General features: G+C 37.7%; 1 protein-coding gene across 6 annotated transcripts in view; it reads left to right on the forward strand.

Annotated features, from left to right (window-relative positions):
* Positions 1–13,448, forward strand: part of crebbpb (CREB binding protein b) — a 212,181-nt gene that overhangs the window by 119,067 nt on the left and 79,666 nt on the right. For all 6 annotated transcript variants that reach the window (XM_060840649.1, XM_060840651.1, XM_060840650.1 and 3 more), the window contains exons 11-17: positions 752–805; positions 3,517–3,641; positions 5,040–5,225; positions 6,389–6,808; positions 8,217–8,396; positions 9,226–9,424; positions 9,902–10,020. In XM_060840649.1, the coding sequence (XP_060696632.1) occupies positions 752–805; positions 3,517–3,641; positions 5,040–5,225; positions 6,389–6,808; positions 8,217–8,396; positions 9,226–9,424; positions 9,902–10,020 (1,283 nt within the window). The remainder of the gene's footprint in view (positions 1–751; positions 806–3,516; positions 3,642–5,039; positions 5,226–6,388; positions 6,809–8,216; positions 8,397–9,225; positions 9,425–9,901; positions 10,021–13,448) is intronic.

Raw genomic sequence — 13,448 nt, forward strand, 5'->3', positions numbered from 1 at the left:
TAAAGCAAAAGTCCTTGAACTAATTTTCTAATTTTGCAAAGATTTAAAGCAGCTTTTCAGTTGAATATCTGCCAGAAGTATACAAGATAGTGAACATGTTTTTACAGAACTTCAGAGTGATCTTGTAAACGTAGATGGTATATGCTTCCATTCCAGTATCACTTCTGAAGAATGACCTGTCACCTGTGCTGTTTAATCCAGTTCCACCATTGTCCAAAAAAAATGAAGAATGAAAGAGAATTTAACTGACCATCTTCTCATTGAGGCCAGAGTGTGGAGAATACCATTTATCCTACTATTAACTCCTTTTTTGGGGGGAAATATGTCTAGTTGTCCTTTCAAATTAATCAGAAGGAACTGGGATCCTTAAAGATAGAATGCAGCTGTGGAGAATATGTATTATTGTAGATAAAACACTGAAAATCAGATTGGGATCTTCACATCAGATTTACTCTCATAAAGAAGCCCACCCTCTGTGTGGAAGATGGACATCCTGCGTATTGATAGCTTTGTTTGGCTTTCATATTTTTACATACTGCCCTTGCGTAGACTTAACTATATCATTTGAATTGTCCAAGGGATTGGAAGGTATCTACATCAATCTTAAAAGTGTTTGAATAAAAGCCCACACTACATAGTAGTTTTAGTGGTTACTTTGAGTGACACAGCAAGTCAGTGCTTCTGCTGAATGCTTTTTGTAAGAAATACTTGTAGAAGATATAATTCTCATAATAATTTTATCTTTTTCAAGATGGACCTTTGTCTATGCCAAATCAGATCATAAATCGAATGCCAGGATCTCAAGGCAAGTAAATGTTCCATATTTTTTCCCTTTTATAATAAGTAACAAAATATTGTTTATTAAAATCAACAAATGGGTCACAGCACTCCATTTCTTGATGTTCTGAGAACTCCAATACCAGACTGTTTCTGGAAAAAGTATATCTTGAATGGCAATATTTATCTGCACCTGTAGATGGCACCTTCTCAATGTTAAAAATGTGTTTTATTATTCGCTTGTGAAAAAAAATAGTTCTACCTTCGGATTCTGTGATCCATGCTGGGATGTGTATTTTATGGAAATGATTATAAGAGTCATTGTCCCATTTGCCTGTGTATGGTCCATTTCCCTCCAAACATTTCCTTTTCATGCACCAGTCCAAATCTGACCGTAGAGCTTCTATTCAGGAGCCCCTTAACATTTAGTTTCAATGTTAAAACTTCATATTATCTTTGTGAGAGAAGGTGAAAATCTAGTGTTTTGGTATTTTTGGTTGCAGTGCCTGCCCACTGAATTTTCAACAGATACAAAATCATATGTGACCAATAAAAAATAATCAAAACATTAGTTTCTGTTAATTGTTCGAAGATTGAGAACTTGTAAATATAATGTTTTTACATTACAGTTTAAGATTTCTCACATCTTGTGAAGTTGAAGGATCTTGTGTAAGTTAATATTTAGTTAGTGTTTCATTACTGCAATTTCTTTAAAATACTCAGCACTAACCACTGTTAATTTTTTCATCATTCATCTGTTCTCCCCTTTTGGAAAACTTATGAGCTCCAGAGTAATATCCTTGGCTCTGTATTTCCTCCATTCCCTACGGTAAATATTTTTTGTGTTTGGAATTATAAAATGAATTGTGACTCGGTGATAACTCTTACCTCTGGGTCATATACTCATGGTTTCAAATCCCATTCCAGAGAATTGAGCATCACATATATACCGAAAGTCCAGTCTAGCACAAAGAGAATGATGTAATTCAGAGGTACCATCTTTCAAATGAGGCAAAAACCAAGACTTGTTTGCTTTCTGAGATGAATATCAAAGGTCCCGTGACAGAGAGTTATCCTTGATATCCTGATCAATATTTATCCCTCAAGCAATATCAAAAATACTGTCACTATTACATTGCTGTTTGTGGGAACTCACTGCACATGAACTGGCTGCTACACATCCTGCATAATGACAATAATTGTGTGTCAAAAGTACTTTATTGACTGTAGATGTTTGAAATACCCTGAAGTCAAGAAAAGCAGGATGTAAAGAGCAAATCCCTTTTCTTCCCCATTATGGATTCAAAGTAATACCTCCAAATACTACATGGCAAATTCTTTTTAATAGGCCAGTGAGCCGTGTAACCACAGAACAGATATATTTGTTTATTTTGCATTAACTGTGGGACACTCAGATCTACGTCCAGTTCCCCAAACAATTGATGATCCCAATAAAAGTTGTTTTGAGTACTATAATGAAACAAACTGACTTTTATTTTTGGAAAAGGGTTCGCAATTGCCCTAATATATCAGTTTACCTAGTGATTAACTGGTTAAGGTTCCAGGATTGAAGCCTTTTTTTCCCCCAATGAGTGAACTTATTTCCAGTACAGAGATGCTTTTGTCCCCTATGCACTGCAGTTAATGAGAGGAAAAATATGTTCCTAGTCCTGGCCATTAATCAGGGGCTCTCCATTGGAAATGTCATTTTTTGTACTCTCTTCTGCTTTCCCCTTCAACAATAACAACTTGTATTTCCAGTGCCTTTAACATTGAAATTCTTTGGGAAGCTCTTCTTAGAGATGCAAGATGAAGTAAAAACACAAGTTAGAAAGTATAACCAAACATTTGATTGATTATCTGGGATAGATAATTTCCATGTGTAGATTGATAATTGTGTAGCTATTTGGTATTGTTTATACTCAGTTGGAGTTTGGGGGGAGTCACCTGCACATGTGTAGACCCATGGAGGCCTTGTGTCTCAAAAGGAGTCTATTTGGTCCATGAAATGTATTAGATTGGGCTCAAACTGAAAGAAAAAGGAAACACACTGGATATAATCGCTGCAAGTGAAAGCTGTTAAGTTTTTTAAAAAAGACTTGACTTTGATCCTTTCTTCCTTTACTCCCTGACAGTCTGAGTTTTATCAGGGCTAAGGTATGTGAAGGGAAAACAGGAAGAGATGAGCTGAAAGAAGGGCATATGCACAGAAGTTGGCGTTGATGGTTTAAGTAAGGTTGTATGGCTGCGCTGTGAGATGGTGGGAGGAGTTGAACATATGAGAATCCAAAATGTGGGAAAAACACACCATGAAGATGAGTGAGGACAGGCTTGATGGATGTGGGTAGTGTGGAGGAGTACAGGAGAATCTTGAAGTAAGCAAACCTGGAAATGACGAAGGATTGTAAAGCTGGGTTAGAAAGGAGTGGTCATCAGCAAGGATCATAAACAAGAGTGTGTGTTTGTGAACACTTGCATGACAACAGAATGTCCCCAACACCCATTGATACGTACCATAATCAATTGAGAAGGTATGGGTAGAGGCAGTGGTTTATGTTTTGGGGGAGTGGACTGATTCACTGAGGAAATATGAACCAGATTCTGAATTTGGTGTGTGTTGTAAAGAATTAGTTTGGTTCTTTTTTGTGTCGTATGATAATAAAGCACCTCCCATTTTCCAAATATTAATTTAGTGTAGTTCCATCTTAATTAATGAGAAGAATACGTTTGTTTTCTCAGGTATAAACCAATTTAGTTCCATGGCATTGGGGAATGTGCAGATGCCACAGGGGCCCATGGGACCACGTGGAACACCTCCCATGAACCATACTGTACAGATGAGCAACATGGGATCTATTCCAGCGGTAATTACATTTTTTATTCAGCCATTTTGTTGCTAATGAGGCTAGACAATCACCATTACCTCAGACATATTTGCTAATGAGGAAAAAAATCTCAGTCACTTTAATAATATCATGCATGTGCCAAATTTGCAAGTCATAGCCCTATGTAAGTAAAGGTTAAGTGTTCCAGAAATTGTAAAATCCTCCTGCATGATAGTAATCAAAGAAACCTGCCATATAGTATTTCAGAATCCTGACCCATGTTGTTGTCTTTCTACTTGCCATCCTCTGCATATAGTAAGGTTGTTCCAAGCCAGTACTAATCAATGCACCTAAATGTCCTTAGTATTTAATTGTTGGCTGTGTCTTTACTTTTGTACTAAAATAATTGTGTTTACACTGTCATAGTCTGCAAGGTTCAGTCACCATGATTAAACTTACTGATAAAAGGTCACATGCTTGGTCTTGTGTTTAAGGCTTTTCAGTTGAAACTTAAAGTGCATTGACACGCAGACAGATGTAACAACCAACCAAATCATCAGTCAGCTGGAAAACATTAGAGGAGAGTGTTCGATCATTTTTTTTTCAAGTTGTATTAGTTGAAGAAGGGATATTAGTTGTCATCAAGATAAGATGCTACCATTCAACCATGCTTCTTCCCCTAGGTGGTGGTTCTTCATGTTACTCTTCACCTATTTGCAGATGGCACCATCCTTCGTGGCTTTGTCATCAAAGAACAAAGAGCATTATGGCATAGGAACAGGGCCTATCGCCCTCTAAGCCTGCGCCGATACATTTTGATCCTTCCATACTAAAGCTGTCTTCACTTACAGGATCCATATCTTCTCTATTCCCTTCCTGTTCATGTATTCATCCAGGTGCTTCTTGAATGCTGCTGTTGTCTGCTTCCACCACTGCCTCTGGCAGCAAGTTCCAGGTACTCACCACACTGTGTGTGAAAAACATGCTTCGCACATCTCTTTTAACCTTGGACTTATGTCCCCTAATAATTGATCCCTCCACCACCAGACTTGATTATTCCAACGCTCTCCTACTCTCTTCTCAAAGTTCATACTTCGTATTCTTCAGTTTATTTAACTCTTCATAATATCCAACGACCTTCCTATTGCCCCAGCCCATCATTGATCTATATGGTCATTTTTTGGCCTAATTGAATTTCTTATCTAAACTCCTGTTTTCCTAATAGAAATACTACCTTCTGGGAAAGGTGCCAGAGGGAAAGTTAACATTGTTCATGTCCTATCTTCTCATCAAACCAATATATTTTACATGATGTGGGTGGGAAGAGAAATATCCAGTTCTACTATGTCAAAAATGCTTTATGAATGCAAGGCAATGTCAGTTTATTTTTCTCCATTTATCTTAGTATGAATTGTGATATTGTTTAATTTCTTGCAGATGGGAATATCACCTTCCCGATTGCCACAACCCCAGGGTATGCTGGGAGTGCACGCCAATAGCATTGGTCAGTCTTCCCCGCAGAACCAGTTTATGAGCCAGAACCAGTTCTCTGCAGCCTCTGCCGGAATGAATGTGAATAATGTGGGCATATCTCAAACAGCAAATCAGTCTGGAATGAATCAGGTACAGTTAGCACAACCACATCAAGTGCACTTATTAATTCAGGTATTATTGGTGAGGCATAAAAGAAAAGACAGTAAATGTAGTTCCTTAACTTTTCTTGTGTTGTAACATTGTACTTCTAAATAAATTTAGTGCATATTGTTTTTGTAGAAACAACCATGTTTTTGAAAGGGGGTGTTAAAACTCAGTTTTAAGTGCTTTTAATTAGACTCATTTTTAGGTAAGTACTAATGGCAGTATCAAATCACAATTCTAAAACAAAGAAATGTTGGTGGTGAAGTTCTGAAGCAAAAGCAGAAATCTGGAAAAAAAAATGACAGGTCTAGCAGCATGTTGGAGGGAAAGCAGAGTTAACATTTCAAGTTCAGTGACACTTGAAACATGAACTCTACTTTCTCTCCACAGATGTTACCAGACTTGCTGAGCTTCACCAGCAATTTCTATCTTTGTTTCAAGCCTTAAGCTCCAGTGAAATGCTATATGTTTGCTTTTCCTTAAAATTTCAACAGTGTGCTTTCAAAACTTATTTTTGCCTTCTCTTGGTATCTTGTTTACAAAAAAACTTTTGTTGGCTCTCTTATTTTTTTTCTCCCCTCACTGACCAGCATCAATTCATTGACTATAGCGAAAGCTGTGTGTTATCAGAGGGTAGATAAAATCCAAGATATGTAATGCAGAACAGAGTGCTTGGTATCTTTTTTTGTTCTATAAAATTAGCCTTTTATTCCACAATAATTAATTGAATTTAACTTCCATTAGCTCACATGGTTAGATTTCAGTGCATTTCTCCAGGGTCTCAGGATTATTAGTGCAGTGAGATTACCAATATGCCACTGCTTACACGTTTAAAAAAAAGCTCAAAAAACCAGAATTCTATATAGCTTTCAGTGCAAACTTTTCTCAATGCTTCGCACTCATGATTGAATAAACAATCTGAAATGTCTTGAATGCTGACAAATGGTGAGGATTAAGAATGTTGTCCGTATGCTGGTGCACAACAGTTGCCACTGTGGAGTTTTCTGATTGTGTGCTATTGTGCTTTATACATTTTCAAAAGCTCTTGCATGTAAAACATAGTTAATTTAACTATTTAAACTTTTCAATTATTACAGTAACAGTACTTATGAGTTAGTGAAATGTTTGTACTTGTGTTTTTGGAGCAGAATCAGGTACCTGGCACTTCACTTCCTTTGAACAATTCTGTAAGCATGATTGGACTACCCAGTGCTCCAATGCATTGTGCACCGGTTTCTCAGCCAACTCTTCGGCAAGCTCCTTCTCCAGCATCTGTTTCCGCCCCTGTTGTTGTCACTGCGGCAGGAAGTATGCCATCTATCCAGCACTCAGCCCCATCCAGCATGACTTCTCCTCAACCAACAACTTCCCAGTCTCAGGCCTCCACTCCAGCTTCCTCCTCAGGGCGAGCCTCAACGCCAACTCCAGTGCAGAGCACAACCCCAAATCAGACCCCACCTCGGACCCAAACTCCAACACGGCCTCCAACTCCAGTACAATCTCAGCAAACAGTAGCAACACCACAACCAATGCAGCAGGCTACCGGGCCACTTCAGCCTGCCACTCCAGTAAGTAGTCTTAGAACCAAATGAAGGTCTTGCTTATACGATAGCAATATGAGAGCTTAGCCAGTGGTAGTTATTGAATCAATTTTGTTTCTTTAATCACTGTACCCTAATAATTTGAGTGTTATCATAAATATGGAGAAGTTCTTAATATTGCAAGTTAAACCAGGAAATTTTCCACATCTTTTACTGCTTGTTAATCCCATGACTGGAAATCTTCTATGTGTTTCTACTCATTTAAAGTACATGAATGACAAAAACACATAATTGAGCTATCCAAAAAAGGCTGTTCTCACTTGAGTACACGAGGAAGGCACTTTACTTTTTGCTGAATGTCTGATGTGAATTTGGGTTTGGCCAGTCTCAACCTTGATCCTATGAATATAGGTCTACATCATGAAACTGCTAATTGAGCACTATACTGTTATTTTGATAGGGTCATGGATTGAAAACTGTCAAACTAATGGTCTGAAACTGAGATTTCTTACATCCTTTGGATCAGGAAATGGGATACATGGAAAGTCACTAACAAGTTTCTTGTGACAACCCTGTCTATCAAATGGCAAGGTTGAACTACTGTATTGAGAGTGGCCTTCCAAAACAGGTTTAAGGCAAGTCAAGGCACCTGCAGAGCCAACTTCCATCACTAGAACCTCAGTAAAAACTGTTATTCCCTTGGAGGGCCATCACAAACATACGCACATCACCAAGGACTGTCCCCTTTACAGGCTTAGTGGCAAATAACTGAGCACATAAGGAAGCTATCACTTGGTTTCAGGGGTTTACATAAACTAAACAAATCAAGAACTGAAATTTAAACTTCCAGAAGTGCTTTCTGCTTTAAAAAGATAAGGCAAAGCAATGGGGGCCTGACGCTTTCTGGGGGTTTTGTTGACTTTAGGTATTCAGACTCGGGTTGAGTAGAAAGCATCTGCCTTTTCAGATGCTAGCTGGTAGAAGACAGCTTTTCTGACTTGCACCATTGGACTATTATAACCTCCCTAACCCAACTATTTTTACCAGTACCATTCCAGTTGATAACCTGTTCAAGGATGTGTCCTTTTTGCAAAAGCCTTAAATATAAGAAATAGTTCTACTTGCGATGTTCTTTATGCTAAGACGTTAGATGTATTTAGTATCATGGGTATACTTATACTACCTGCTGTACAATCTGGCATCATCAGGCTAGCAGTAACATTTCTGCAAGCATCTGTGGCACAATTTACACCAAAAATAATAATTTCATTTTTTTGTATGCTGTAAATGATACACCACCTTATTAACTATGATCTGCACACCACTCATTAACTTTTGTAACTCGGCTGTTAAGATTACGTTCACAGCTGCTCGTTGTGCTAGAAAGATTTTGTTTTCGCAGCTGAATATTTTTATTTCTTTCCTAAATTTAAAGCTGTCTCACTCTGCAGCAAGCGCAGATGGTAAAGTAGCTACCCCAGCCTCCGTGACTAGTACAGACACAAATTCACAGCAACTCATAGCTGAAGCACCACCGTCTAATACCAAGTCAGAAGTCAAAGTGGAAGAAGTTGAATCAGAAGTACCAGAAACACAGACGGATATCAAAACTGAGGTACAAGGGCTAACATATTGCCTTAGCCATTTCATGTGTTGTAGATATAAACTTATCCTTTGGTGAGTTGACGTAATGTAATCCAAAATGAATTGGACATTTTCCCAAATCAACATCATTGTTTTTGTTGTATTTCACAAATTTTGGGAACTGAAATTGCAGTTTACCTGAGTCTTGGTTACCATATTATTGAATTTTACAGGCACTGAATTGGACTCCAGACATAAGATGTTAGCTACAAATGTGGAGTATTGATATTTGGCCACCTTGTGATCCATTTATATCCTGTGGATGTAGCAGGAACCTGCCATTAATGCATTTATTTTCTCTGGCTTGAGCAACTTAGGATTGACCCAGCCTGCCTGAGGAAACAAAGTACTTGGAGTCAGTGGAATGTAGAGAATGGTTTGGGGTAGAAGTAGCAGTAGACAAAATCACTGAGATTGCCTCAGCATGACAGTAAGATGTTTGAAAACCCGAATGTTCAAGTTGCTTCACTGGAGTTTGGTATGGATACAGGAAAGGACTATGTGATAGGGCAGCTGGAATTGGAGGTTCATTAAGAAATTGCAGCACTTGTTGAACTGACTAGCTGTTTTAATAGAATGCTAACCTCAAACTGCTGGGACTACTGAATTGTATGTAGTGGCCGAAGTACTTAGGCAACCTAAATAAAATCTTCCAAATGCCTTTTTGGCAGTAAAGTTCATTATTGTCACAGGCTTTTAAAAGTATAGCCTAATTTAATAATGTTAATACTGTGATTTAAAAGGTGACAGATATGGCACTGCAAACATAATTGCTATTTATAACTCTTTTCTGCTTGCAGAATGATGTTTCTTCTTGTCCTCAATTGAAGGAAGAAACTAATGAGAGTCTTGCAGCTAAGCAAGAACCTATGGAAGAAGAGGAGGAGGAGGAGGAGGAGGAGAAACCAGAGATCAAAATTGAGCCCAAAGAGGAGGAGGAGGCCGAAGCCAATGCATCTTCTCAGTCATCAGCTTCACCATCTCAGTCACGGAGAAAGTGTATGTGTTTGTCAGTGAACAGAAATAACATACTGCAGATATTATATTATTATCGACATTATTTTGGTTGTGCGGAGATGGGAGATTCAAAGATACAATGAGAAAATTCAGTTCTCCACTTGTGAAATTCCTGCTGCACATTAACATGACATAGCTGGGAAGTTTTGCATTAGGATTGGATCTGCTTGTGACCTTGTGAATAGTTAAGCTTTGCAAAGCAACACATGGTTTACAAAACTAATTTTAGTAGATGGTCCAGTCATAAATGACAGTTGCAGCCTGAAACATGCTGATTAGATGTAACTCCTGATGAATTTCTTTATTATATTAAAAACTATTGCAAAGTGTTAATTAAAGCATAGTTAACTGCTCTAGAACTGCAGTGTGTCATAGTTTTATTGCTTAGGCAGAGGGACTGTCTCTGTAACAGGTGCAATTACTTGATAAGTTATGTCAACTTTTGTCTTTTCTCGGTAGTTTTCAAACCAGAGGAACTACGACAAGCTCTTATGCCCACACTTGAAGCATTGTATCGTCAGGACCCAGAATCATTGCCATTCCGGCAACCAGTGGATCCTTCACTTTTAGGAATTCCAGTAAGTACAGTAATGGCAGCTAAATTTTTTCCAATTGAGAAAGTAACTATAGACAGTTCTCATTGAATCGAATTCAAAGCGTTTTGAATTGTTAAATGTTTTTATAAGAGTAATGGGTTATTTGCAGCATAATTTTACGAGAGCTCCTTTTATTTGTTCACAGAATACAGAGGACACTGGCTAGGAATGTGAAGGAGATGGTTGCCAAATAGGTTAAATGAATGGACAAAAACTTGGTAGATGGCATTTATTGTGGTGAAATATGAGATTATGCACCTTAGCAAGAGTAGAAGGACTGAATATTATATCAATGGAGAAACAATGCAGAAAGTTATGGAATAGAAATTTAGGAGTCTTCATCCATGAATCACCAAAAGCCAGCATACAAGTCCAAAGAGAAATAAGGAAAGCTAATGGGATGTTGGCCTTTATTTCAAATGGAATAGAGTATAAAAGTAAGGGAGGTTTACTAAAACTATACAGAGAATTGGTCAGACCAAAACTGGAAAACTATAAACACTTTTGGGCCCCTTAATTAAATAAAAATATACTGGCATTAGGGGCAGTCCAAAGAATATTCACTATGCTTATACCAGGTTTGGAGGGACTGACTGATAAATAGAAGTTGAGTCTGTATTTGTTAGAATATAGATGAATGCGATGTGACTTTATTGAAACATGCACAGTTCTTAGGGTACTTGACAGAGTTGATGCTGAAAGGTTGATTCCCTTCTGTGAGAACCTTAAGGACAACACGTAATCTCAGACGAAGGGTTCATGAATTTAAGATGAAAATGAGAATGAGGTTCTTTGAGGGTTGTGAATTTGTAGAATTTTTTTTACTGCAGAGGGCTGTCAAGACTGGGTTGTTAACTATATTGAAAATTGGATTGTTAACTGTATTCAAGACTGACATGGATTTTTAATCAATAAAATAATCAATGATTATGGGGAAAAGGCAGGAATGTGCAGTTGAGGATAATCAGATCAGCCATCAAATGGTGGAGCACACTCCAGGGTCTACTTTTGCTCCTATTCAAGAAAGGAGAAAGACAAAATGTTACAAACTCTAGGGCAGTTAATCTAACATGTTATTGTGAAAATGCTCGAATTCACTAAGGAGATCAGAGGTTAGTAAGTTTGCAAATGACACTGAAATTGATGGCATTGTGGATAGTAAAGAAGGTTACCTAAGATTACAAAGGGATTTTGATTAATTGGATCAATGGGCTGAAAAATGGCAGATGGAGTTTAATTTGGATAAACGTGAGTTATTGCATTTTGGTAAAACCAACAAGGGCAGGATTTGTACAATTAATGTTATGGCACTGGTTAGTGTTGTAGAACAGAGGGACTTAGAGGTTCAGATATATTATTCTTTTGAAGTTCACGTCACATATAGACATGGTGGTTAAAAAGGCATTTGGCGCACTTACCTCCATTTCTCTGTCTTTTGAGTATAGGAGTTAAGAGGTCATGTTGAAATTGTACAGGATATTGATGAGGCCTCTTTTGAAATACTGTGTGCAGTTCAGGTCATCCAGTTATAGGAAGAAAATTATTAAGCTGGAGAGGGTTTAGAAGAGATTTACCAGGAATGGAGGGTTTGAGTTATAAAGATTGGCTGGGACTTTTTTCACTGGAGCATAGGAGGTTGAGAGATGACCTTATAGACGTTTATAAAATAATGAAAGAGGTAGATTGAGTTAATGGTAGCTGTCTTTTCCCTAGGGTGGGGAATTTCGAGACCAGAGGGTGTATTTTTCTGATGAGAGGAGAAAGATTTAAAGACACGAGGGGCAACATTTTACAGAGAGTGGTTTACGTCTGGAATGAACTTCCAGATGAAGTGGTGAATGCAAGTGCAGTTACAATGTAGAAAAAACATTTGGATAAGTGCATGAGTAGGAAAGGTGTGGAGAGATACAGGCCATGAGCAGGCAGGTAGGGCTAGTTTAGTTTGGGATAATGTTCGGCCAAAGGGTCAGTTTCCATGCTGTACAACTGTCTGTAAAAACCATACTGTAGTCAGGCAGAGTCAATGCAACTGTGTGAAAGGGAATACGCTTGACAAATCTATTAAAGTTTTTTGAGCATGTAACAAGGGTTGAAAAGGGGGAACCAATAAATGCATTATATTTGGATTTCCAAATTTAATGAAGTGCCACTCAAATAGTTGCCACAAAAGATGAGATGTCAGAGTGTTTGTGTGATATTTTAACCTGGAGAGATGATTGCCTGGCTAATATAAATCAATCAGAATAAACGGATCATTTTCATGTGAGTACACTAAAAAATGAACTGCTACAGGGATTAGTGCTGGTTCTTCAACAATTTCAGTTTATATTAGTGACTTGGGTGAAGCAGCCAACTTTATTGTACCCAAATTTACAGATGATTGAATGATAGTTAGGAAAGCAAGTTGTGAAGAGGATACAAAAAATCTGCAAAATTTTGTCAGATGAAATAAAGCATATGGTTGCTGACTTTGAGAAGAACAAGGAAAAGTAAAATGTATTTAAATGAAAGGAGACTGCAAAGTTCTGTGGTACAGAGGGATCTTAGTGTTTCTGCGCATATATCTGTGTCACAAAATAGCATGTAATTAGGAATGCAAATGCATTGTTGACCTTTATTGCAAGCAGTTTGGTGGATAAAACTAGAGATATTTTGTTCGAAGTGTACAGTGAGACATTGTTGAGATTGAACCAACTTAGTGTATAGTTTTAGCCCCCTTACATAAGGAAGAGGATATTTGCTTTGGATGTAGCTCTGAAGATTCACAACTTATTTCTTGGTTTTAAGGGTTATCTTATGAGGAAAGGTTGAAAAATTGGACATAGACTTTTGGAATTTAGAAAATGAGAGTTGATCTTGCTAAAATATGTAAGATCCTGAAGGAGCTTAATAGGATACAAGCTAGAAATGATTAGAGCTTCTATGGGGTATATAGAACAGGGGACACAGTTTATATTTTAAAAATGGCCTCCATTTTATGTCATTGGCTAAGTATAATTTTGTGTCTCAGAGGATCATTAGCCATTGGAACTCCGTCTGTAGAAAGCAGTAGGTGCTCAGTAATTGTATGTATTTAAGGTTGAGGCAAACAGAAGTTTGATTGACAAGGGAATTAAGGGTTATGGGGGTTATTGCAGGAAAGTGGAGTTAAGACTGTAATTAGATCAGCGTGATTTTATTGAATGGCAAAACAAATGGCCTACTTCTATTTCCCAAATTCCTCTTAGTTTTTTCAAATCTTATGAGAGGGTCCATTACCAATTTTGCTTCAGGTACGTGCATAGAACAGACACCATCAACAATATTTGATGTATGCAATTTTCTATGTCATTAAGGATCGAAAAAGCTCACCTACGTATTGCTTTGAACATTTTATTCAAGTCTGATTTTTGAACAGTGGTTAACAGTTA

This window comes from Hemiscyllium ocellatum, chromosome 20 (genome assembly GCF_020745735.1).
Source record: "Hemiscyllium ocellatum isolate sHemOce1 chromosome 20, sHemOce1.pat.X.cur, whole genome shotgun sequence".
Classification (NCBI taxonomy): domain Eukaryota; kingdom Metazoa; phylum Chordata; class Chondrichthyes; order Orectolobiformes; family Hemiscylliidae; genus Hemiscyllium; species Hemiscyllium ocellatum.